The sequence below is a fragment of the Eptesicus fuscus genome, chromosome 4, assembly GCF_027574615.1.
Source record: "Eptesicus fuscus isolate TK198812 chromosome 4, DD_ASM_mEF_20220401, whole genome shotgun sequence".
Lineage (NCBI taxonomy): Eukaryota > Metazoa > Chordata > Mammalia > Chiroptera > Vespertilionidae > Eptesicus > Eptesicus fuscus.
In genome coordinates, this window is record NC_072476.1 from 3,578,504 (window position 1) to 3,605,979 (window position 27,476).

General features: G+C 46.3%; 1 protein-coding gene across 1 annotated transcript in view; it reads right to left on the minus strand.

The window, feature by feature from the left end:
• Positions 1-26,309, minus strand: part of COG7 (component of oligomeric golgi complex 7) — a 65,673-nt gene extending 39,364 nt beyond the window's left edge. Inside the window, exons 1-6 of the mRNA XM_054714419.1 lie at positions 26,070-26,309; positions 19,700-19,848; positions 19,281-19,397; positions 16,849-17,017; positions 6,369-6,451; positions 5,553-5,675 (exon numbers count right to left, since the gene is read on the minus strand). Of these exons, the coding sequence (XP_054570394.1) occupies positions 5,553-5,675; positions 6,369-6,451; positions 16,849-17,017; positions 19,281-19,397; positions 19,700-19,848; positions 26,070-26,238 (810 nt within the window). The 5' untranslated portion in view covers positions 26,239-26,309. The remainder of the gene's footprint in view (positions 1-5,552; positions 5,676-6,368; positions 6,452-16,848; positions 17,018-19,280; positions 19,398-19,699; positions 19,849-26,069) is intronic.
• Between the last annotated feature and the right edge of the window lie 1,167 nt (positions 26,310-27,476).

Below are 27,476 nucleotides of genomic sequence, written 5' to 3' on the forward strand. Positions count from 1 at the left end.
CACTGCTGAAAGAAATTAAAGAATACACAAATAAAACGGCAAAATTTCCATGTTCATAAATTGGAAAGCTTAATATTGTTAAGATGGTAATAACTACCAAAGTGATCTACAGATTCAATGCAACTCCTTCAAAATCCCAATGATATTTTATGGAAAAAAGGAAAAGCCCATCCTAAAATTCATATGGAATTTCAGGGGATGCCAAACAGCCAAAACAATCTTGAAAAAGAACAATGTTAGCAGTCTCCTACTTTCCAATTTCAAAACGTACTACAAAGCTCCAATAATCAAAACAGTGTGGTGCTGGCTTAAGAAAAAACATATAAACCAATAAGGTAGAATAGAGAGCTCAGCAATAAACTTCCATGTAAGTGGTGAAATTATTTTTAACATAGGTGCCAAAGCCATTCAACAGGGGAAAGGACAAGCATATCAACAAATGGTGCTCAGCCCCAGCCGCTTTGGCTCAGTGGATAGAGCATCGCCTGCAAACTAAAGGATCCCATGTTCGATTCCGGCCAAGGGCACATGCCCAGGTTGCGGGCTCGATACCCCTTTGTGGGGGGCGTGCAGAAGGTAGCCGATCAATGATTCTCTCTCATCATTGATGTTTCTATCTATCTCTCTCCTTCCCTCTCTGAAATCAATTAAATAAATAAATAAATAAATACGGTGCTCAGAAAACCAGATATCCACATGCAAATAAAAGATTTTGGATTCTTACTTAACACTGTAAAAAAAAAATTAACTCATAACATTAAAAGAAAACATAGGAAAAAATTCTATGTCCTTGGATTTAGCAATAGTTTATTACATATGACATCAAAAGCATAAACAACAAAAGAAAAAATAAGTTGTACAAAATCAAAACTTTAAAATTCTGTGCATCAAAAGACACTATCAAGTCCTGGCCAGGTTGCTCAGTTGGTTGGAGTGTCTTCCCGATATGCCAAGGTTGCAGGTTTTTTGTTGTTGTTTTTTTAAATATATTTTATTGATTTTTTACAGAGAGGAAGGGAGAGGGATAGAGAGCCAGAAACATCGATGAGAGAGAAACATCGACCAGCCGCCTCCTGCACACCCCACACTGGGGATGTGCCCGCAACCAATGTACATGCCCTTGACCGGAACCGAACCTGGGACCCCTGAGTCCGCAGGCCGACGCTCCATCCACTGAGCCAAACCGGTTTTGGCCAAGGTTGCTGGTTTAATCTCTGGTCAGGGCACATACAAGGATCAATCAGTGAATAGATAAGTGGTTGGAACAACAAATCAATGTTTCTCTTCCTCTCTCTCTCTAAAAAAAAAAAAGCCCTAACCGATTTGGCTCAGTGGATAGAGCATTGGCCTGAGGTCTGAAAGGTCCCAGGTTCGATTCTGGTCAAGGGCATGTACCTTGGTTGCGGGCACTTCCTCAGTAGGAGGTGTGCAGGAGGCAGCTGATCGATGTTTCTCTTTCATCAATGTTTTTATCTCTCTATCCCTCTCCCTTTCTCTCTGTAAAAAAAATCAATAAAATATATTTAAATAAATAAATAAAAACAAAAGGACACTATCAAGAGAATAAAATGACAACCCACAGAATGGGGGAAAAATATTTTCAAGTCATATATCTAATAAGGGGTATAAATAAGGAACTCCTACAATTCAATAACATTAAAACAAACAACCCAACTCAAAAATGGGCAAAATACTTTAAAAAACGTATCTCCAGCCCGGCTGGCATGGCTCAGTGATTGTCAACCTATGAACCAGGAGGTCACAGTTCTAGTGCTGCTCAGGGCACATACCGGGATTGCAGGCTCAATCGTCAGTGTGGGGCGTGCGGAAGGCAGCTGATCAGTGATACTCTGTCATCATTGATGTTTCTCTCTCTCTCTCTCTCCCCCTTTCTTTCTGAAATTAATAAAAATATTTTTTAAAAAAGACATATCTCCAAATAAGCTAATACAAATGACATACCACATTACCCACTAGGATGGCTATCATAAAAAATTTTTAAAAAGACAAGTGTTGGCAAGGATGTGGAGAAATTAGAACTCTTGTGCATCGCTGGTAGGAATATAAAAATAGTACAGCTGCAGCGCAAATTAGTTGGCAGCTCCCCAAAATGTCAAAAAATTACAGTATGACCCCATAGTGCCAGTCCTAGGTATACCCAAAAGAACTGAGAACAGGGACACAGCCCTAGTGGGTTTGGCTCAGTGGATAGAGCAGCCCGTGGACTGAGGGGTCCCGGGTTCGATTCCAGTCAGGGGCACATACCACGGTTGCAGACTCAATCCCCGGCCCTGGTCGGGGCACATGCGGGAGGCAACTAGTCGGTTTGTCTCTCTCACATCGATGTTTTTCTCTGTGTTTCTCCCCTTCCCTTCCACTCTCTCTAAAAATCAATGGGAAAATATCCTCAGGGAAGGATTAACAACAAGAACAACATCAAAAAAGACTTTAAGAAAAAAAGAAAACAGAAACACAAATAGATATTTGTACACCAATGTTCATAGCAGCATTATTTACAATAGCCAACAGGTAGAAGCAATTCAAGTGTCTCTCATCAGATGGATGGATAAACAAAATATATACAATGGAATTATTATTCAGTCATAAAAAGGATGACATTCTGATACATGTTACAAAATGGATGATGCCTGAAAATATGCTAAGTGAAATAAGGCATACAAAGGGACAAATATTGTATGATTCCATTGACATGAGGTATCTACAATAGGAAAATTTATAGGAACAGTAAACTAGTAGTTACCAGGTGATGGGGGAGGGAAGAATGGAGAGTTATTGATTAATGAGTTCACTGTTCCTGTTTGAGATGATAAAAAAAAAAAAAAGTTCTGGAAATAATGGTGATAGTTAACATTGTGAATATACTTAATTAACTGTACACTTAAAAATGGTTAAAGTGGTACCCTAGCTGGTTTGGGTCAGTGGATAGAGTGTTGGCCTGCAGACGGAAGGATCCCAGGTTCAATTCCAGTCAAGGGCATATGCTGGGTGGCAGGCTCGATCCCCAGTAGGGAGTGTGCAGGAGGCAGCCGATCAATAATTCTCCATTATTGATGTTTCTATCTCTCTCTCTCCCTCTCTCTCTTCCTCTCTGAAATCAATAAAAATATATTTTCTTAAAAAGGAACAAACTACTAATACACACAACCACATGAATAAGTCTCAAAAAGCGCACTGAAAGAAGCCTTACAACGAAGACACACACTGCAAGGCTCCCTTCATATCAAAACCAGCAGAACAGTGGATGCCTTCCCAGGTGCTGGTGCAGACTGACGAGGAGGGAGCATGAGGGAACTTTCTAGGTGGTGGTCTCATGTTCTGTACCTTAATAGGGATGAGGCTGCACAGACAGCTGCATTGGTCAAAACTAATTGAATGGCATATTTAAGATTACTGCATTCCCCAATTTTATAAAAAAGCATAAACAAATGTTAAACTCTAGTTAAAAATATGCATGTTGTTTGTATGCATATATTCATAACCCATGGGCACAGACAACAAGATGGTGAAGGCCTGGGGCAGGGGGCGAGGGCGAGCTAAAAGGCGTCAATGGACGAAAAAAGGGGACTGCCCTGGCTGGTGTGGCTCAGTGGATGCAGTGTTGGCTTGCAGACTGAAGGGTCACGGGTTCAATTCTGGTCAGGGGCACATGCCCAGGTTGCGGGCTCGATCCCCAGTGGGGGGCGTGTGGGAGGCATCCGATGGGTGGTTCTCTCTCATCATTGATGCTTCTCTCTCTCTCTCTCTCTCCCTCTCCTTTCCTCTCTGAAATCAATAAAAATATAAGGTGGGTCAATGACAGGACAGACACATGGACAGATGCCTAGATCTGTGATAAAGCTAATACAATAAGCTGTTCACTGTGGGACCTGGGAGGTGGGTACACGGGTGCTCAATGCACAATTATTTCCAGTTTTTGTATGTTGGAAAGTTTTCACAGTAAAATACTAGGGGAAGTATCTGAAGGAGACACAGTCACCCCAGCACCCGTGGTGTTTTTTGCACTAGACTGAACTTCAGAAGGGGACCACCACCTCCCATGCTTCCATCCTGAAAAGAAAGTGGGTCACAGGCCCAAAGCATGACCTAGCATAAAGGCACAGCTTGCGAAATTGTGGATGCGGCCTGAACAGAAGTCTGGGAAGTCTAAATCCTTTCTCTTTGATGGTGAAGAACATTTGTACACATGGACAGGACTGTCTCCATCTCGTGCTAGCAGCGGAAGAGGCAAGGACACGGGTGGACAGGGCCAGTGAAACAGGGCTCACAAACACTGAAACTTCTACAGGATGGTGTTTTCCAGTTTCCTTTTCAGTCTGAATTGGGGTGATTAAAGGAGGAAGAGAGGGAAGGTAGGGGAGGGTGGGGACAAGGGAGATAGATCAACCAAAGGACTTGTGTGCTTGCATATGAGCCTAACCAGTGATCACGGACAACAGGGGGAGGGGGCATGCGTGTGGGGGGATTTGGGAAGGGAACGGAGGGAGGGGGTTGATGACAAATACGTGATACCTTAATCAATAAAGTAATTAAAAAAAAAAAAGGAGGAAGAAATGAGGATGGAGAAGTGGCTTCACCACCTTGCATGTCATGACCCTGCAGGACTTCTCTCCGACTGCAGCTGAATTCGCTCCAGCAAATGACTGACAAACATCGAAGGAGGGATTCACAACTAAGTTTGAAAAAATATGTAAGTCACACCATAAACAGACCCAGTCAGCCATCACTCAGAGTCAGGTAGCCTTTCCCTTCTAAAGGAAGACCCAGGGGCCTCCTGGCACTGAGACAAGGTAGCTCAGGTTGTCAGAGCACCATCCCGATGGGCCAACGTTATGGTTCCATCCCAGGGCAGGGAACATACAAGAATCAACCAATGAATGCATCACTAAGTGGAACAGCAAATCAATCTCTCTCTCTCAATCTCTCTCTCCCCTTTCCTCTCTAGAATAAATAAATAAAATCCATCAATCAATAAAAAGACAAGGGGACAATAATTCACACCCTTTACGGCTAGAGATTTTTGGAAAGAAATGATGAAAAGGTTCTGCTTCACATAAGCTGCCCAGTCTCGCTTCTGACCCAAGTCAGAGGGTGCTTGTAAAACCACATTCTTCTGCTAACTCTCAAGGTATTGTGAGAACAAGAGAAACTAACTATAGCCCAGGAAAATTTTATCCAAAGTTAAGATAAAAATGATCTTGATCTTGTTCTCACAAACAGCACCTGACCAAGAGCCGCCTGCTCCGATCAGAAGATAATGGCCTCAGGAATTCCACGGCTCCCCTGCTGAACTACACCTAGCACTGCCACATTAGATTCTACTTAAGATACAGACAAGAATGATGATAAGAGCTTTAACAGATCTGGAGGCCTTACTGCCTTGGGATTGGAAGCGTATCTTTAACCCCTTCCATGCTGGCAGCAAGAAGGAGGCTCTTCAGGGGTGCTCGGCAGTTGAGAGGCCACTCCCAGAGCAGACACCTGTCTCCTGTCACCAAGGCTCTGTTCTCCCCAGAGCCCAAGCGAGCTGTTACCTGCGTAGCCCATTGGGTTTGCGTGTGCCAAGCTCCGAGTAAGACATCGTAGAGTCCGGTGAGCTGCCGCTCCAGGGGGAGGTCGCTCTGGCACAGCTCTTGCCAAGCTGTTACAAGCTGCGCCTGTACAGGCAGAACAAAGGGGCCCCGCTGGGTACACCAACACACGCTGCCCGCTAAACCGCCCTGTCCCCCACCATGGCAAGCAATGTACTGCCGCCTCCTATCCTGAGCAAGCATGGCCCCACTGATGGTCGTGCACTTCCAAAGAAGACAGGAAAAGCCACTTATAGTTACCTGCTCTGATCATCAATCCAAACCCAATCTGTTCCCTCTAGTGACCCTTTCTCCTTTTATCCTGCTCCAAAAGCAGGCCAATGTACTTCCCACAGCAGGCCTCCACCCTTCTGAAGGGGGGTAGGGGGCTGTGTTTTAGCTTCAAGTCCTAACACTATTGCTTAAATGACACATGAGCATCGGACCTGAAAGAAATCAGGTTGGCCCAGGGCACTGTCAAGTTTTTCAGGAACCTAACTTCATGGCTGGCTGAGAATTTCATATATTGCTTAAGACATGAATCTCTCTGAGAGGAAAAAAAACAACTTTTCAGTCTATAAATGAAATCCAGCTGTAAATAAATATAAGAGAGACCAAAACTGATGTTCCTTTTCCAACTGGCAATTAACTGAATCCCCAGGCTGGACCCCGAGCACCCCCTGCTGGCTAATGAAAAGACAAAGTCAGAGCAAGGAGGCAACTTCTACCTGTGAGCATGAAAACTAGCATTCCGCAAGCATGACCCTGCGCAGGCCTCACCTTGTGACACTTGTAGTAGTATGCAAGGAGTTGGGGCATCCGGTCAATTTCAGTAAACACCTTCACAAACACTTTGGATTGCTCTAAAGGAGAACAGAAAACATGCAAATGCTGTTACAAGGTTTGCTGATGCAGCCAGAGAAAGAATTTACCAAAATAAATGTGATGGACACATGAGCTAGTATTCAGAAATTCCTACCTAGACCATGGCGTAACTCACGCGTGGAGATCGTAAATGTGAAACGTAAGTAAAGCTGGGGGCGAATCTGTCTCAACTGGACACTGCTTGTCCAGAATAATGCACCAATAAGCACCATTAATATAGCTAAGTTTACACATCGGCCAAGTAATTGTTCCATGGGACTAGAAAAAAGTTAGAATCAGGGGTGGGCTTAGGCTGTAAAGCTGAAGGAACTGCCGCTCAGAGTTGTGCGAGGGGAGGGTGAGAGCCCCCGGCAATTCTGTGCTTTAAGCAACTCGCCTGCCTGGCTCCGAGGGAGAAGCGTAACATGTCAGCCTCAGAGAGGTATTCCAACAGCCGTCCACCAGCCCCAAGCCCAGAGAAGACTGCGGGCCAAAGAGCATCAGCAGCTTGCAGGTCAACTGCGAACCCACGTGAGCTCCACTCCTCCTCCAGCCCCGACCTACACGGCCCCAGCTAACACTTACAGGAACTAAGAACACTGACCCAGGCAGACCGGGCCTTCACACTTCCGAAATCAAGGAGGATCCTCTCTCTCTGTGTCGCTTGCGCCTCATCAGAAGGGCCTTTCCCAATCAGCCGGCCCAGGCTGGATTATTGCTCCTACTCCCTATCACACCTTCCCCTCCATAAAACTAATCACAATCTATATTATTCTATTTAGTTACTTATATAATAGCTTATGGTCTTTCTTGGAAATACACGCTCCAGCCCTAGCCAGTTTGGCTCAGCGGATAGAGCATCGACCTGCAGACTGAAGGTCCCGGGTTCGATTCTGGTCAAGGGCACATACCTCGGTTGCAGGCTCCTCCCCGACTGGTCGGGGTGTGTGCAGGAGGCAACCAGTTGATGTTACTCTCACATGGATATTTCTGTCTTTCCCTCTCTCTTCCATTCTCTCTAAAAATCAATGAAAAACCATCCTCGAGTGAAGATTTAAACAAAGAAATATAAGCTCCACAGGACGGGGGCCTCTCCTGTCTTGTTTCACTGTTTCTAGGGGTTACACAGCCCAGGCAGGCGGTACTGGTGAACGCGCTGCCAGCGGTGCTGGGTCAGGCTGCAGCACCAGAGCCCGTGCTTGCGAAGACTGCTCCCACCCAGGTCTGCGGGCCACAGGGCAGCACTGAGCTGCCGGGGCAGGTTTTTTGGAGGGGTTGGGGGGGGGGCGGTTTGGAAGGTTGTGACGACCCAGTCCTTAAGCTAAGGCTGAAATGCCAGGGAGAAGTCAGGGACCTTGTAGGCTCTGCTCCCTAGTCCCCACACTTCTCCTGTGCCTGCCCTTTAAGTTCCGCTCTCCCCTTCCTTGGTGATCAGTGAGACCTGCAGGTTGTTAGTCATCGTGTGAGGGTGGTAGAGAAGGGACAGAGAAATGGGCTATGGCCTTGAGCAGTTTAAGGGTTTATGGGCTTCGGTCTTGAGGTGTAGGAACTTAACTCATCTGGCTAAGGTGTAGACGTGACCTTTTTACAGAAAGTACCATTTAGGGCCAACTGCTCATTTGCATACGTGCCAAGCATGGGATAAAGCTGAGTGTCCCAGTTAGCCTAAACAGTGTACAACAGGGTCGTTGTGAAGGTTAGATTTTAGGCATCTATCTCTGACCCGGGGTTAGATTTAATGTGCATCCCTCCTGAGTACAGGGAAGCACAACTGCAGAGTGAACAGCGCTGGCAACTGGAAGGGCCCCCAGGAACAGGACCTCGGGCGGTACAGGTCAGGACTGGCTTGAGGATAACAGCACCTAGCTGGTCAGCAGTGTTACAGCATGTTCACGTGGGAGACAGAAGGCAGAAGAAGAAAAAACTGCCTATAATCCTATCACGCTCTGTTAAACATTGGCAACATTTTGGTGTATAGTCACAGAATGTTTTTAGAAAAAAACTTCGTGTTTACAAGTCTAAATATAATCACAACTTTACAACCTCTACCCAACACAGCAGAATTTATTATTTCTTAAAACTAGTAATAAAGCAAAAGTGGGCTATATAGCAAACCCACTTAGTAAACCACTGTGAAACTTAGAAGTAATAATACATGGATCGTTAGCCCTTATAGAGGAATTCAAGATTTTTAAGACTAGTGCATTTAAACTAAACAGACCCATTTATAAAACTGGGGAAGCTCCTGTTCTGACAACAGAAATAGGAAACTTACACTGGCGATCATAAGGGCTCTAGGCTCCTGCAAACGCCTCTAATTCAATTCAAAATAACTGCTGGGCACCTGCCGGGGCAGAGCCACCCGCTGGTCCTGTGGGGTCTTGAAGTGAACTTGTTTTTGCAGCTCCACATCTACTGCCGTTTTTCTGCTGAAAGAACTCAGGTCTTCTCCGAGGAATCATGCATCTGCCTCTCATGCTCCCATTTTCCGCTTAAATGTTCCCAGTGAGGCTGACTCTATAAATGGCTGCAGGGCCTGGCCAGCCAGGGCCTCAAATCCTCCTGATTACATAATTGATTCAGAGGTGCAAAAAACTGTCCACTAAATGCCATCAAGATTGATTGTGGGCCCTGGCAAGTGCAGCTCAGTTGCTTGAGCCTCTTCCCAGGCACCAAGAGGTCACCAGTTCGATTCCCAGTCCGGGCACAAGCCCGAGTTGTGGGCTCGATCCCCAGTAGGGGGCATGCAGGAGACAGCCAATAAGTGATTCTCTCTCATCATTGATCTTTCTACCTCTCTCTTCCTTTCCCTTCCTTTCTGAAATCAATAAAAATATTTTTTAAGTGAAGTAAAAAATAAGAGTCCCCAAAATTTATTTATGCTGCTTTCACATGTGATTTCACATTCTATTTCAACGTAAGTACTTCTCACAAAGTGCCCTCATGTAGGAGGGATGTCAGAATTACCTGTGAAATGAAATAAATAGAAAAAATGCTCGAAACCCGCTCCCTAAAGTACTTCCTCCACAGTATCAGTCTGCTCGGCACCCTGCTTTCTCCCAGGTACAGCCCGCAGGAATCGGCCTGAGGCATGTGCCTAGAGAACCGCCCTTCACCCTTCTCCCCTGCTCTGTGCTCCTCTGCCCTGGACAAACAGAGCATGTGCTTGAGTGTGTGAGTAAATATAAACGGAAGTGAGGATAATATCAAAGACAGATGTGTGGAGGAGGTCATAAGGACAGAAATTCGCTGTGGATAAGCTACCTGGCCCACCTGTACACTCACAGGACTTCCTCCATAGCTTTCCCATTTATATAACCTCGCTTTAACTTCAGTGCAACCCTCTGAGTCAAGAAGGTGGAGAAATTGCCAACAGAATAAATAAGCGAGTCAAGATCACACAACCAGCAGGGCCAAGACCATCTACTGGTCAGGTTCCTGAGACATCCTCTAACACCTATGACTTGTCCATAATGACAACTGACAGACACAAGATTTTAATCTCAGACCTAGCAAAGAATTCCAGAAGTGTGCTGGTCCAGACCAGAGAAGAGAGCGCTCCAGAGGTTAAGTCTCTGGGACAAGGAGAAACTCCGAAGAATGCCTTACTCCCAAGATACAGTGTTTGGAAAAAATTCAGAACTATGGATAGTAAGAAGAAAGAATAAAAAGCAATCAGACACTTCAGGATAAACATGAAGCTGAACAGAAAAGGAGTTAAAAATAAAGGAACTATTTATAAAATTGTGATAATATAAATACTATTCAATTTGATTTGAAATGATGGCATAGCCCCGCTGGCGTGGCTCAGTGGTTGAGCACTGATCAGGTCAGAGCTCGATCCCCAGTCAGGGGACATACAAAAATTTCAGAGAGGAAGGGAGAGGGAGAGAGAGAGATACAAATATCAACAATGAGAGAGAATCATTGATCGGCTGCCACCTGCACGCCCCCTACTGGGAATCGAGCCCGCAACCCGGGCATGTGCCCTGACCTGGAATCGAACCTGGGACCCTTCAGTCTGCAGGCTGACGCTCTATCCACTGAGCCAAACCAGCCAGGGCAATAAAAATATTTTTTTAAATATTAAATAAATCAATAAAATGATGATATAGGAGGAAAATGGGTAAGGGGGAGAAGAGAGCTATGAGAGCGAAATCCTTAGCAATAACAATGGGGTCCATAGATATTACCTAAAATTGACATATGAAGAAATAAAGTAATACATTTATTTATGCAGAAATGAAAGTGAAATAACAGAAAACTAGAGCTCTAGAAATCAAAAGCGGTGGTCTCCTGGGACTGGAAGTGGGGCATGAGGAGGTAGAGGAAGAGAAGCTGTTTTCCCCTATAAGAGCTTCAGTACCATTTAACTTTTTCAACATTGTAGCTGACAGGGGAGGGGGGGGCGGGGGGGAGGGAGGAGGGAATTTAGCTGAACTCAAGAAAAAGCAAAGCCAATTAACTCATTTGTGGGCCTGCACTTCCAATCTGTAGTTTAGCTGGATCTGCTGAGCTGCAGGCCTTTTAGAAATGCTCAGCTCTCATTCAAGCAGAACCTCCAGGCGTTCCGTACTAGCCTCGCAGAAACGGTCCCCTTTGGGCTACTCTAAGAGCCACAGAGTCTCAAAACAGGAGTTCCCAGAGGAATGAATGATGCTTGAATGTCTCCCTGGACCAGCTCCGGCTGTCTCCCTTAATCCCCCAAGAACGGCACAGTCGTATTCCACTCGTGTTACTGAGAGGGAACTGTGGTCTCATTGTTCCTGTGCAGCAGCCCAGAGGTTTATTAGTAAAGCTAGGTCTGTCCAATCTCGTCAGCACTGCTTCCTCTCAGCCAGACTCCTCAGGGGACTTACTAATGAACTGTTACCAGCGATGAATATTCCCTGAACAGAAGCTCCTTCATCTGCTCAGGCAAACCATGCTGTGCCCAACCTTCCTTTCCAGCCTCATCAATGACCATTTCCCAACATTCACTCCACAAAAATCGGTTTGATTATTATTCCCCAAAACAGACCCAGTTTTCCTACTTCTGTACCATTCAAACATGTTCCCTTTGCCAAATGCTTCTCCTCACCTATCAAAATCTTACACCCAGGAGCCAATACTCATACTATATTGCTAACTGGGGCAACAAAATAAAAATGTATATACTCAATATATATACACTCCGTGAAAGATGTATGTGTACACAGGGGGGAACTGGAAGAAAACACTAACAGTCATCTCTAGGTGGTGAGTTTACTGCTAAATCTTCTTTTCTCTATTTTTCAAATTTCCAATAACCTACATACGCTTTACATTTATAGTAAGAAATACTTTTAGATGGTTTAAATCCATCTCTTTCACGGTTCTGCACAGATACTAGCTCCTGCATAAAAGCGTCCTCCTTGCCGAAGCCGGTTTGGCTCAGTGGATAGAGCGTCGGCCTGCGGACTGAAGGGTCCCGGGTTCGATTCCGGTCAGGGGCATGTGCCTTGGTTGCGGGCACATCCCCGGTGGGGGGTGTGCAGGAGGCAGCTGATTGATGTTTCTAGCTCTCTGTCCCTCTCTCTTCCTCTCTGTAAAAAATCAATAAAATATATTAAAAAAAAAAAAAAAAAAAAAAAGCGTCCTCCTTTCCTTCGTCCTTCCTTTGGTCCTGGCCGAGGCGGCTTTCACATTCCATCTTGTAACTATTGTGCCCTGTTCTCTCCCGGCCTCACCCTCGACCAAGCTGTCCTGACGGGCAGAAGCCTTACCTGACTCATCCTGATAGTCCCTGGTGTTCCTCGCGTTACTAGTATGTCGAAGTAACAGTTACCAGTTAGTTAGCCCTTTGAAAGTTCTTACTGTGATCCAGGATGGGAACCATAAAAAAACACAAACTCAACCCCCAGATTTGGTGGCTTGAGGAATAAGTAACTTGGTAAACACCAGCATTCCACACACAGCGAAGGCCTCTAAGAGCCACGCCATGGGTCTGATGTCAAGTAATTCCTGGCATGCTCCCCGAGAGGAACACGGAAGGCTGGGCCCTCTGGCCCTCATCGTGCAGCAGCACTGCCAGTCTTCTGTCTGCCCCCTCCTGGCCAAAGCATAGATGCCACAGTCTTAGAATTCAACTAAAAAGAAGAAAAAAGCCTGAGCTGACTCACCTTCTATAGCTGCTTTGCTCCCCTTCATCTCTAGGAAGCCCAATAAACTGCTAAGAAGGAAAATCTGTAATAGCAACCACTGCAGAGAAAATCCAGCTAAACTCTGGAAACCTGCCAATAGATGTTACTTTAATGGGTAGGAATCTAGGTGAGGAAATTACTATTTGCCTTTAAATGCTTATTCTTTTCATAAGCTGGCATAAATAAATGCATCTTTCTATTACATGTAAAATTAGGCCACAGAAAGTTGATTCAACTTATCAACTGGTTGTATAAAATGAAGTAGGCATGTATACTACAGAGATTGTCCTTCTGGGAGACAAATTGAAAAGGGTAATGTGTTGGAGATGTACGAATTTATCAGAGCTTCCCCATTAAAAACTGCTAGATAAAGAAGCACTTTACCTGGCCAGTATGGTTGGCCATCAACCTATGAACCAAGATGTCATGGCTGGATTCCTGGTCAGGGCACATGCCTGGGTTGTGGGCTTGATCCCCAGTAGAGAACATGCAGGAGGCAACCAGACAATCAATGATTCTCTCTCATCACTGATGTCTCTATCTCTCTCTCTCTTTCTCCTCTCCTCTCTGAAATAAACAAAAATATGTTAAAAAAAAAAAAAAAAGGAAAGAAAAAAGCAGCAGCACCTTGGCCTTCCAGGAAAGATGGTTGATTAAAGAATACTTCTTTTTTTTTTGGGGGGGGGGGCCCTTCCTGATACCAAAATTAACCTCTAAAAGAAACACAACACCATCTCATCTATGTTGAAGCCAGGAAAATACCAGTACTACCAACTTCAAAGAATGCTATGCAATCATTTTGGTTCGAGAGGAGTGGAACAGCTGGGAGAGCTCTGAACATCAGCACGAAGCAGCACGCTGGGAAGGAGTGAAGACGGGGTGAAGGGAGGTCAAGGCAAGGTGTGGGAAGAAGACCTGTGCCGCATGGCTTCACTGGGCACCCCAGTGCTCATCCGCACTGGTGATCTCACACTGCATTTCAAAACCTACCCGCCCTGGCCCTGTGGCTCAGCTGGTTGGAGCATTGTCCCATGCACCAAAAGGTGGCGGGTTCAATTCCCAGTCAGGGCACATGCCCAAGTTTTGGGTTTGATTTCTGGTTGGAACACGTGCAGGAGGCAATTGATCAATGTTTCTCTCTCACATCGATGTTTCTCTATTTCTCCTTCCCTTCCTCTCTAAAATAAAATAAAAAATAAACTTACTACAAAGCCACAATAATCAAAATAGTGTGGTACTGGCGTAAGAATAGACAGAAGTCATAATATTCGTATGCAAGTGGAACTGCAGACAAAAAGTACTCAAGGGGGCCATAACAATACTGATAAAAATGCTATTTAAATCCTAAAAGAGAAGTGGAAAGAGCAATGGCCTGTGGACTGAAGGGTCCCAGGTTCGATTCCTGTCAAGAGCATGTACCTCAGTTGCAGATTTGACCCAGCCTTGGTCAGGGTACGTGCAGGAGGCAACCAATGAATGTGTCTCTCTCACATCAAAGTTTCTCTCTCTCTGTCTCTCCCCCTTCCTTCTACTCTCTCTTAAAAAAAAAAATCAAAAAAAAATATTCTAAAATGAGAATTAAAAAGAAAAGAAGAAAGAATAAAAGCTTCCCAATTGTTTTCATGAGGCCAACAGAATCATGGTACTACAACCTGACAATAATATTCACTTATGGGGTCTCAGCAGAAAAATTCTAAGTAAGATGTCAGCAAACATCCAGTAGGACGTTAACACGCACAGACACACAGCCACCATGGACAAGTGGGGCTTGTTGAATTGCAGAATAATGCAACATCAGAAATGCTATTAATGTGATTTGCCATATTAGTAGGTCAGAGAAAATAAAAATAATACATTTCATCTTGATAGATGCTGAAAGGCATTTAATAAAATTTTACAATAATTTTTTGTGACTACCTAACAGTAGTATTGAGGGCTGACCGAGTTCCATTTTGGTGTGGCTTCCCTACCAGGGAGAGAGGCCAGGCCTTTGCAGGCCCTGACTACCAGGAGGACTGAACTTCAAAGCCCCCAGTTAGCAAATCTTCAGAGGGAGGACAGCATAGTTGTTTGGCACAAAGAGGTTATTAAGCTGCTCTCACCCACACTGAAAACTCAACCAGCCACAGGATCGTTCTCAACGGTTCTATATGGGAACAGGGGTGACTGTATCTCCCAACTGGCCCAGGACAGTTTATACCTATTGTCCCAGCTTCATTATTAAAAGCACCCCCTTTTCCTCTTAAAAGTGTCCTAGTTTAATAATAAAGTATATGGTCAAACTCAGTATAATGAAACGTTATAATGTTTATATGTATGATAAGCGTTTACATTAGTATATACACAGGTCTGCATATTCATATTAACTATCTAGCTATAGATTTCCAAAAAACATAATTAATGAAGCCTGGTCTCAGCACATGCAACCACCCTAAAACAAATTTAAGACAGCACACAGAACCCAAGATAGCATCTTCTTGTGACTTATCATCGGAAATGTGCCATCATATAAACAAAGTCGATACTACCTCTCAGGAGCCAGGAAGGGAAGCATTTCAGAAAGAAGGGAGAAGGCGTTGGTGGTATAGTGGTGAGCATAGCTGCCTTCCAGAAAGAAGGGAGGAAAAAATATTAACACTGTTGACAATGAGAAACAGCAAAGTATGAATGGATGAGGCCTCCAAGTTTGCTGATCACAGTTGTTGGAGAGCTTCAATGCAACAGGATGAGAACATTAAACCCAGAGCAGAAGGGCTTGTGAGTGAAGGAAGCAGGAGCAGTGGACAGATAATGTTTTGTGCAATACAAACAGCTGTGAAAAAAACAAAAAACAAAACAAATAGCTGTGAAGGTAAGAAAACTGTTTTACTGCTGTTTCTTCCTGGTTAACCAATCATCTTGTGGGGCAAAGGGAAAGGGAGAGTCAGAGAAACATATGTGTTGCCCTAACCGGTTTGGCTCCGTGGATAGAGCGTCAGCCTGCGGACTGAAAGGTCCCAGGTTCGATTCTGGTCAAGAGCATGTACCTTGGTTGCGGGCACATCCCCAGTGGGAGGCGTGCAGGAGGCAGCTGACCAATGTTTCTCTCTCATCAATGTTTCTAACTCTCTATCCCTCTCCCTTCCTCTCTGTAAAAAAGCAATAAAATATATTTTAAAAATCATGCCGTCGCAAAGATGGAGGCGCCCACAGCCAATAAGGAGGGAATATGCTAATTAACTGCCCTGCCTTCAAAGTTGGCAGCGCCCACAGCCAATAAGGAGGGAATATGTTAATTGACTGTCACACCCTCAAAGATAGTGGTGCCCACAGCCACAAGATGGTGGCACCCAGTCCCCTCAGCCCCACCAGGGCAGCAGGCATGTGGCAAGGCCCTGCCCGCCCCAGGCGGGCCTGGCCGCTCCGTGCACCTGCCTCTGGAGTCCCCCAGTCCCCTCAGCCCCCTAGCCACCCAGGGCCGGCCCAAGGCGCGGGCAAGCCTCGGATGTCAGCTGTCCAGCTACCCAGGGCCAGCCCGAGGTGCAGGCAAGCCTCAGATGGTGGCTGCCCGGCTGCCCAGCCGCCCAGGGCCACCCGAGGCTTGCACTGCTAGCAGTGGCAGCAGCAGAGGTGTGATGGGGTGTCACCTTCCCCTGATCGCTGGGTCGCCTCCCGCCCCTGAGGGCTCCCAAACTGTGAGAGGGGGCAGACCAGGCTGAGAGACCCCCTCCAGTGCATGAATTTTCATGCACCGGGCCTGTAGTACCCACATAATGTTCTTTGACAAGGGTCACAACTCATCAAGTGGTACACTTAAGATCTGTTCATTTCTCTACATGTAAATTTTAGCCCAAATAAGAAAAAATCACAAACCAATACTAAACTCAAGTTACTAACATGAATCTGAAGTGTTTAGGAGTGAAGCTGACTGATGTCTGCAACTTACTTTGAGATGCATCAGAGATGATGAGTAAAAGGTGGCCAAATGGGTAGACATGTGACAAAGCAAATACGGCAAAATGCTAATGCTAATGCTAGGATCCTGATGGTGTGTTTATTGTAGACTTATTTCAACTTTTCTGTATTTTGAAATTTTTCATATACAATGTTGAGAAAAAGGCAACCACCATAAAGTCACAATTTACTTTCAATCTACATAATTTCATCAACACTGAGGCACTGTGAAGACTGAACTCTCAGAAAACCTTGTATTTGTAAGGAGGGGTACACAGAGGTAAGAAACAGCCAGCACTTGCCTACAGACTGCGAGGTGAACGCTGCAACGATCTGGGGACTGGCCAAGGCCTCCAGCCTGTTCTTCAAGGCCTCCAAGTGCACACATTTTTCTGAGTAGTCCGGGGTGTCAACCAGCATCATTAAGCTGTTCTGCATACCTGTTAGCTTGGCGGAAATCACGGCTATGTCCTATAAGACCAACACATAGGATACTCATTTTAAAACACCCCTGCTACAAAACACCCCTGCTACTTCAGTTAACAGACAAAATGCATGAAAAAGCATAAGAAAATGGCCAATAAACATGTTTACTTTTATTAGTACTCAAATACATACTAAAATTAGAAAGTGCCATTTTCCTAACCAATTGGAAAAACTTTTTTTTAATATATTTTTTTTTACTAATTTCAGAGAGAAAGGGAGAGGGAGAGAGAAAGATGAATGATGACAGAGAATCATTGATTGGCTGCCGCCTGCACACCCCCACTGGAGATTGAGCCCTCAACCCGGGCATGTGCCCTTGGCTGGAATTGAACCCAGGACCCTTCAGTCCACAGGTCAACACTCTATCCACTGAACCAAACCAGCCAGGGCTGGAAAAACTTCTTTTTTAATATATTTTTATTGATGCCGAAACCGGTTTGGCTCAATGGATACAGCGTCGGTCTGCGGAGTGAAAGGTCCCAGGTTCAATTCCGGTCAAGGGCAATGTACATTGGCTGCGGGCACATCCCTGGTAGGGGGTGTGCAGGAGGCAGCTGGTCGATGATTCTCTCTCATCGATGTTTCTAGCTCTCTATCCCTCTCCCTTCCTCTCTGTAAAAAATCAATAAAATATATTTTTAAATTAAAAAAAAAAAACGACTGGGAAGCATGACTAGAGTGGTGGCAGAGGAACGAAAAGGACAGATAACTGAGGAGAAATAAGGGAGGGGTAGAGAAGGAGCAAGTAAGGACTGCTGAGGTTCCGTCCTAGGTACTTGCGTGGAAAATGATGCCATTAGCCAAGGCAGGAAGGCTGAAAGAAAGAGCAAGAGGAGAGGAGCCCAGGACAGAAATAATGACTTCAGATTCGAAGTGCCTAGGGGGAGTGCGGCTGGATGCATGTGGTACTGTGGGCAGGCAGTTCTGGATAAGGACAGTGGGAAGGAGAAAAGCAATTAGCATTAGTAGTTCACTACGATTAAACTCAGAGACCGTACTTACATCCATTCTCTCTCATACACATGCCAAGAATTCAGAAAGATTTGCAACCTGCATCTCTAAAGCCAGATCAATTGGACTTGTCTGCACCCTGTAAGGCTCTGAAATAGAAGGGGAGGGCCCTAGCCAGTTTGGTTCGGTGGATAGAGCATCAGCCTGCAGACTGAGGGGTCCCAGGTTCGATTCCGGTCAAGAGCACATGCCCGGGTTGCGGGCTCGACCCCCAGTGGGGGGCGTGCAGGAGGCAGCCAATCAATGATTCCCTCTCATAGTTGATGTTTCTATATCTCTCTCCCTCTTCCTTCCTCTCTGAAATCAATAATAAGGGGAGGGAGTATGGTTCTGTTGTACATAAAGGCAATAACTGGCCCTGGCTGGTATGGCTCAGTTGGTTGAGTGCCATCCTGTGTACCAGGAAGTTGCCAGTTTGATTCCCAGTCAGGGCACATGCCTGGGTTGCAGGCTCGATCCCTGGTGGGGCACGTGCAGGAGGCAGCCGACAGATGTTGTGCTCTCACATCAATGTTTCTCTCTCTCTTCCTCCCCCTTCCTTTCTCTCTAAAAAAACAACAACAAGGTGCAAAGCAGTGCTCATACTTGTGGGGGAAAAGGGCAGGGAACATGTGTGTGTGCGTATGTATCTGGAAGGACAGGCATAAAGATGGTAACAGTCTGTGTGGAGAGGGGAATTTAGGGAATTAGGGGGTGTCAGGGTTACAAGAAAGACTTTTTGTTGATGTTGTTTATTCCTCTTTACTAAAGTTTTTCCCACATATATTTATAACATTTTTAAATTATTTTTAAATAGCAAGAGATGATAAATAATCCATTTTGCTTTACAAGTAAAAGACTTTTCCATAAGACCCCATCTCCCTTCATCCTGATACGCAAGTTTCACTACTTTCCACATCTGGCAGCCCGGGAGGGGCTAACCCACCGCGGTCCTGCAGTGTGTAAGGCCCCTCTGCCCACAGTCCACGCTCTCAATCACTGTTCTCTCTGCCTTTTATAGGGGCCTCTCCTGAGTTCACTCTCTGGGACTAAGAGGCTTCAGTCAGCAAAGGGTACGAAGTAAAGAGGGTGGAAATGCTCAGAGCACACTCAGGCACTCCCTTCTCCGTGTCTGAATGTTTCTGTATGTGGCCATTTCCTCCCCCTATGGTTGTGAGTGAACGGTTATCTCATTAATTTCCCCAAACCTCAAGTTCCCTGAACAGATTTCACAACATCCGCTAAACAAGACACTTACCTGAGTCTTGAATGTCTCCTCAATGTCAGCACTCAACGTGCTCCACTTGTCTGCTTCCTGAAGGGACTCGGCGGCCAGCTGCATCCTGGACTTCACCTGGTCGATTTCTACCAACACCTGAAAGGGAAAGGGGTCAAAATCCAAGGAAGCAGCTGTTCCATTTGCTCTACCTCCCCTCAGTGACTTGAAACCTAAGTATTGTGGCACGTTCCTATGTCAGGGAGCTCCTGGGCCCCTCGCAGCACCCATCACATGGCTAAATGTCCAGCGGGTGCTGAACAGAGATGAATAAACTGAAAGAACGCACCAAGAGAGCCGTCTGAGTGCCTGGTAGAATTCTGAGCTAACGTTGGCCTCCCACTCTGAGAGTGAGCATCTTCCAAAACCACGAGTCAGCACTCGGACAGGAGCCAAAGTACCTGCATTGACTGAGATGTGTCCTGTTCAAATTTTTTAATGTCCTCCTTGACGAGAATCATTTGTTCTTTCAGAAAAGACGCCTCCTGCTTAAGGGCTTCGACATCACGGAGCACTTTGGGCATGTTCTGCAGGGCCTGGTGACTCGTTTCTGTAGCAAAAACCCAAGAACAGAAAGAGGAACCGAAGGTGAAAATTGGACCAGTCACCAATGAACAATATAAATCAGACAGGACGCGAGTTGTCTATTAACCACACCATTCATTGACCCTGTGAAAAATGGGGGTTGGAGGGAGCCATGGCAGTGTTTCTCCGTAGTTAGAGCATTGGCCTGTGCACTGAAGAGTCTCGGGTTCAATTAACAGTCAAGGGGCCCTAGCTGGTTTGGCTCAGTGGATAGAGCATCGGCCTGCAGACTGAAAGGTCCCAGGTTCAATTCTGGTCAAGGGCACATGCCCAGGTTGCAGGCTCAATCCCCAGTAGGGGGCGTGCAGGAGGCAGCCAATCAATGATTCTCTGTCATCACTGATGTTTCTGTCTCTATCTCTCCCTTCCTCTCTGAAATCAATAAAAATATATTAAAAAATAAAAGAAACAAACCAGTCAAGGGCATATATGTACCTGGGTTGCAGATTTGATCCCTGGCCCAATAGAGGCACATGCAGAAGGCAACCAATTGATGTGTCTCTCTCAGACAGGTGTCTCTCTCTCTCTCTCTCCCCTACTCCTCCCTTCCTTCACTCTGTATGAAAATCAATGGAGAAAATTTCCTCTGGTGAGGATTTTTGAAAGGCAAGGCGGCGAAGGAAGGAAGGAAGAAAGGGAAGGAGGGAGGGAGGGAAATGGGGGTGAAAGGAGAGCTGGCCTCTGCCAGGACCATATCCTCCAGACCGATGGGCAAGGGCCATATGATTGAATGCAATGCGCACCAACGACCTGACCCACTTTCAATTGTTTTCCACCATCAATTGAGTTCAGTTTTAACACCCTCTCCAAGGAGAGTGAATGAAGGACTCTGATACTAGGGGAATGCCAGTTATGAGGCAGGTGCTTTACATACATTCTATCAGTTACTGTCCATGCCAATCACTGACAGCCACCTCTCACAAATAAGAAAACGGAGGCGCAGAGAGGTCAGGTAACTTGCCCAAGCTTTCACAGAGCCGAAACCAAGCCTTACAGACTCTCAGACCACCAGCACCTGCTGCAGTGAAGTTACCATGCAGGTCCCTCGGCCACCATCCAGATTCCTATTTAGTAGGTCTGGTAGGACACCAAGTGAGACTGAGCAAGGGACCCGAATTCTTTAACGTCTCGAGTGTAAAATAAAGCTTGAACACCTCTGCAGACCAGGATGTGTGATCTGGAAGCGGAGAGGGTTAACAGCACAGCCCTTTAACCCTTTAATGAGACGTTCACTGGGAATCAACCAAAGAAGCCGGGTCTCTGTCCCTCCAGCGGCTGGACAGACCCTCACGGCGTGAAGACGTACTCGGGGAGCCTGTTCATCCGGCTCTGCCCCGGAACAACACCCAGTTTCCAGCACGGACCCCACGTAAGGTGCTAAGACAGAAAACAATGCCAGAACACGCAAAGATTTCTTCAGCGCACTTTGTAAGTGCTGGTGTGGAACCAGCCTCAGAGGCACTCTTCAGGCCTGGCTGGTGCCCTGGGTACCTTTTTCCCCTCTCTACAGCCCCCCGAAATGTAGTCCCCTCTTACACCCATTTTAAAACTATCACTTTTAGGAGTTGCCTCTGGGAGAGTTAGGGTCAGACCTCACTGCAAAGAGGTATGGGGGCACTGTTTTGTGATGGTAACATTCCCTATCTTATGGAGGTCTGAGATATCCTACTTATATACTTGTGAAAACTCATCACCTCATCAGGTAACATCCATGCATTTCATCTTACGTCAATTTTATCTAATAAAAAAACCTGTGCCCTGGCCAGGTGGCTCAGTTGGTTGGAGTGTCATCCCATGCATCAAAAGGATGTGGGTTCAATTCCCAAACAGAGCACATACCTAAGTTGTGGGTTTGATACCCAGTTGGAGGGTGTACAGAGGCAACCAATTGATGCTTCTCTCTCACATTGATGTCTCTCTCTCTCCCTTCCTCTCTCTCTAAAAATCAGTAGAAACATATCCTCAGGTGAGGATTAAAGGGGGAAAAATAAAATTAAAAAACTGTAAAAAAATACTGAATTATAATTATAACTAGAGGCCAGGTGCACGAAATTTGTGCAGGGGGGGGGTCCCCTCAGCCCAGCCTGCACCCCCTCCAATCTGGGACCCCTCAGGGGATGTCTGACTGCCGGTTTAGGCCCCATCCCACAGGGACATCCCTAAACCAGCAGTTGACATCCCTCTCGCAATCCGGGACCGCTAGCACCTAACAGCTCGCCTGCCTGGCTGCCTGATATCCTCTAACTGCCTCTGATTGCCAGCCTGATCACCCCTAACTGCCTCTGCTTGCTGGCCTGATCACCCCCTAACTTCCCCCCTGCTAGCCTGGTCGCCCCCTAACTGCCCCCATGCTGGCCTGGCCACCCCCTTAACTGCTCCCCTGCTGGCCCGGCTGCCCCCTAACTGCCCCCCTGCCAGCCTGGCCACCCCCTAACTGCTTCCCTGCTGGCCTGATTGCCCCTAACCTGCCTCTGCCTCAGCCCCCACCACCGTGGCTTTGTCCGGAAGGAAGTCAGACATCTGGAAGATGTCCGGTCAACACGGTCTAATTGTCATATTACCCTTTTATTAGTATAGATGATTAGGGTTCTAATGGAAATATTTAGGGATGAAGTATACTGTGTCTGCAACTTACTTTAAAATCTACATCAAGTCCTGGCTGGTGTGGCTCAGTCGGCCTGGGCACCAAAGGGTCATGGGTTCAATTCCCAGTCAAGGGCACGTACCTCAGTTGCAGGCTCTATCCCTGGACGTGTCAGGCCACACACGAGCAGGAGGCAACCGATCAATGTGTCTTTCTCACATCTATGTTTCTCTCTCACGTCCCCACCCCATCCTGGTCCTTCCTCCCCTCCACTCTCTCTAAAAATAAATCCATAGAAAAAAATATCTTCAGGTGAAGATTTAAAATTAAATAAAAATGTACATCAAAAATATAAGATGGATTAAGGATTACGTGGATAGATTTGTAATAAAGAATAGTAATATGTTGACTGTATCATCTGGACAGTGAATAAATGCAAGTTCACTATAAATTCTCTTGATGTTACTGTATGTCTGGCACCTCCACCCACAGTTGTTTAGTTCAAGAATCTGCCCTCATTCTTTTTCTCCCCATCAGCCTCATCCAAACCCATCAGCAATGCTCCCCTTTTTTCCTCCTAAAAATGTCTTACCATTTCTCACCCTATCCACTGCCATAACCCCAGATGAAGCACCATCATCACTCTTCTGAACCTCAGCAATAGCCTCCAGATGGCGACACAGTCAAACCATGTCGCTCCTCTGCTTAAAAATCTTCCACTGCCTTCACATTACACTCATTTTAAGTAAAATCCAAACTCGTTCTAAAACTGATTTTCAGAGAGAGAGGAAGGGGAAGGGAGAGAGAGATAGAAACATCAATGACGAGAGAGAATCACTGATTGGCTGCCTCCTACACGCTCCACACTGAGGATGGAGCCCACAACACAGGCATGTGTCCTGACCAGGAATGGAATCTGCAACCTTTCCGTGCACAAGACAGGTTGCCTCCTGCATGCGCCTGACTGATCGACACTGGCCAGGGCCCAAACTCTTTAATGTGACATTAAAAATCCCTGAAAGAGCAGAAACCGATTTGGCTCAGTGGATCAAGTGTCGGCCTGCGAACTGAAAGGTCCCAGGTTCGATTCTGGTCAAGGGCATGTACCTTGGTTGCGGGCACATCCCCAGTAGGGGATGTGCAGGAGGCAGCTGATCGATGTTTCTCTCTCATCGATGTTTCTAACTCTCTATCCCTCTCCCTTCCTCTCTGTAAAAAATCAATAAAATATATATTTTTTTAAAAAATCCCTGAGATTTTTTTTAAAAAATCCCTGAACAGCCCCTGCTTACCTCTCCAACCTAAGACTGGGTCTTGCTCAACAGTGTGTCTCTAGACCCGGGAAGAGTTTGTGCCCCCAAAATATTTGCTGACAGTGAATGAGCAAATCAATCCTCCAGCTGAGGGCCCTCACCATCTCCTGCCAGCACCTCTGAGGAACTTCTCTTCACTGCAGACTTGGGCCTTGTCTCATCGTCCATAAACATCAACCTCCGAAAGCTTCTCACTGCCAGTGGGATGAAACCCAAACCCTAGGATGGCCAAAAAGGCCTTCACAGTTTAATCCCAATCTACTCCCCTGCCTTATCTCCAGCAGAAGTTCCCCCATGAAAGCATGATCCTCTGATAATAATGACGATGATGATGTTATTGATGGAGCTCTGTTTGAACCTCTCCCCTTTCTCTGGACTGACTAGGACTTTTCATAACCACAAACAAGCCTCTCCCTTTAATACAGAGAGGCTGCAAAGCACCTACATTGGATAAGATCCTGGGCTCTGCAACCCGTGGCCTGGGTTCAAATCCAGACTCCCCGATTCATGAGCAACATGATGCGGGACAAGTTACTTCTCTCAGCCACAGTTTCTCCAACTACTAAGTGGGAATAATAGCTGTGCCCACTTCTAAGGGCTGTTATCCAGTTAAATCAGGTAATCATGCCAATGAGAGGGCACTGTTAACCTTCTGGCCGGGACATTTCGTCAGCGTGCAGCCCTTCACTGTGGAACATTAGGCATCGCTGTCAATCCTGGTGACATCCTCCACCACTTCAACTAAAAAAACCCCAATTTCCAAATATCCCGGGAGAGGGCAGGCATCCCACCCTTGGATGAGAACCGCTTAGTTAATGCATGTACAGCACTTAAAACAGGGACTGACATACCAAGGACTCAAATATTTGCTGTTCTTAATGTCCTCCCCCCTGTGCCCTGTGAAGCCTTCCCTGACCAGACGTAACTGCACCCTATTCCCGCTTTCCTGGCTCGGCTCTCAGTCAAGCCACACATCACCATCCCCAGGACAAGCTCCAGAGGGGACATTTTTCATCCCCAGTGCCCATTTCTTGACACACACAGTAGAAGCTCAATAATTAGTAAAAGGCGCAAAGTACAATAAAGAATCTAAAGTGAAATAAGCGTCCTTTTCTATAACCTTTGTTAAAAGGTCTGTTTACCGGACCCCAAGCTTCCAGTGGGCAGCCTGCTGACCTCGTCTTTCCCACAGCTCAGCAGGGGACTGGCGCAGTCCATACCGAATAAACAGACAGTGGGTTAAAGTCACGGGGAGGACTTCCAGAGATGGCTGCTGGTGGGTGTTTTTAAAACTAACTACCCTTAAAGAACCTTGCAGTCTTTATTCTGACCAGCCCGGCTTGCTCGCTGCAATGAGTTTGCAGGAACATGACGCCGCCCAGATGTGTCTTTCCCATACACCTCTGTCATGCGTTTACAGCATGTAAGGATCAGTGGATTATTACGTAACTAGAGGCCTGTCGCACCAAATTCGTGCATGGGGGGTGGGGGCGGTCCCTCAGCCTGGCCTGCACCCTCTCAAAATCCAGGACCCCTCAGGGGATGTCAGGCCTAAACCGGCAGTCAGACATCCCTCTCGCAATCTGGGACGCTGCATGCACCAGTGACCATACTTTTCATGCAAGTGAAAGGCATCTTGCTGTGTATGGGCAGCTACATTTTTTGCCCTGATTATAAAAAGTAGTACATAACACGATCCTTCTGAGGCAGTAGTACCATTTTCCCCATCTTATGGGTGGAAAAACGAAAGCAGAGAGAAGTTAAGTAATTGGCTTTGTCACACAGTTATAAGTGTCAGAATCAGGCTGACCACAAAATGTGCAAGCCAGAGTCCATGCATGTCATCGCTGCATCATCCTGTTTTCTCAGTGTTAAGTAGCCTTGCCAGGTTTTAATTTTTAAATCTAAGACACTGTTCCCAATATATAGGGTAGGGTCCCTAGGCCTGGCCAGCGATCAGGGCCGATCTGTGGGGCGACCGGCTGGGCAAGCGGCCCCGCTGGCACCCACCTTGGCTGGCTGGCCTGGCACGACCCCCTCCACCCCACCCCACCCCCCCTTTCCGCAGGTCGTTCTGCTGTTTGGTCAATTTGAATATTAGGGTTTTATAGAGATAGATATCCTTAAACTTAATTCTTTTAGCTTACGTTTTGTAAGGAAACCACAGCACCACCCGAGGTGGAATGAGCAAGTGTTGTGGGCCCGCGCGGGTGGACAGAGCCCAACTTGCCCCTCGCCCCGGGCAGCGCCCACGTCCGCCCGGCCCGCCGCCGCCCACCCGCCACTCACCCTCCACGGCGTGGTTCACCTCCTGGATGAAGAGCTGCAGCTTCATCACCAGCGTGGCCGCGTGCCCGTCCGCCTTCCCCGCCGCCGCCTCCTTGGGGCCGGCCCTGAAGGCCGCGTTGATCCACTCCTTCACGTCGAAGTCCTCGGCCAGGAACCTGGAGAAGTCCATGGCCGCCGCCCGCCCCACGGCGCTGAGCCCGGCGCCGCCCGCGTCAGCAAGCCGGCCGGCGGCCCGGAAGGGCCCTCGTCGCGCGCCGTACTTCTCCCGGAAGTAGGGGCCGTTGCCATAGAGAGCGCCGGCGCGCGGGGCGTCTGGGGAGCTGAAGGAACTCCGACCGCCGTGTGAAAAATCAATGTATTTTTTTAAAAGTCAAGTAACATAAACGTTAGGGTTTCTGGACTCATTTCTGTTCTATTATCTGTGCTTATAATACTACTAAGCTATTTTGATTACTGTCATTTATAGTAATTTTTGAAATCCAGTAGTGTAAGTCCTCCCACTTCATTCTTTTAAAAAAAAATTGCTACTTTAAACCCTTTGCATTTACACATACATCGTATGATCAGCTTATCAATTTCTACAAAAACTGCTGCTGGAATAGGGATTATATTGAATCTATATATCAATTTGCAAATTGTCATCTTGACAATACTGTCTTCCAGTCCGTGAACAGGAGATGCCTCGCCATTTAAGATGAGGATTTTCAACCTTGATGCTCTGCATGTTACCAAGTTTAGCCACATCCCTGGCCTCTACCCATTAGAGGCCAGCAGCAACCCTCACTGAAGGTGTGACCAAGATGGCTCCACACATTGCTGAGTGTCCCTAGCGAGAGCAGTTCCCCGAGGACCTCGTTTAGACTCTCTCTCAGCGGTATCTTGTAGTTGCACATTGTAAATGTCTTGTATCTTCATTAAATTTACTCCAAAGTGTTATATTCATTTTAATGCTCTTATGAATATAGTGATTTTAAGTTTGTTATAGAAGTACAACTTTTATATATTTATCCTATACCTTGGGCATTTACTGTGACTCAGTATTAATTTGCACCTCACCAAATTTTTAAATTTTATTTTATAAGGTGAACTTTAATTATGGGCAAGGCAAGTCCGCTCCTCTACTGGAAGCCAGTTGTACAAGCTAAGAGCAAATAGCAAATGAAATGTGAGCTTTAGCTAACTGCCATGTGGTATTATAGTCACTTTACATGTATTAACTCATTTAATTTTCAAAACAAACAATCCTACTATCCACATTACAGGGGAGAACTCTGAAGAGGATAAATTATTTTCCATGTCACATGGCTACGTAGAGGCAGTAGTGAAGGTAAACACAATTACAACTAAGGTCTGACTTCATTATTTCAAACCGTTAGGGCTTTAGAACACCTCAAACTTTTTTTTTTT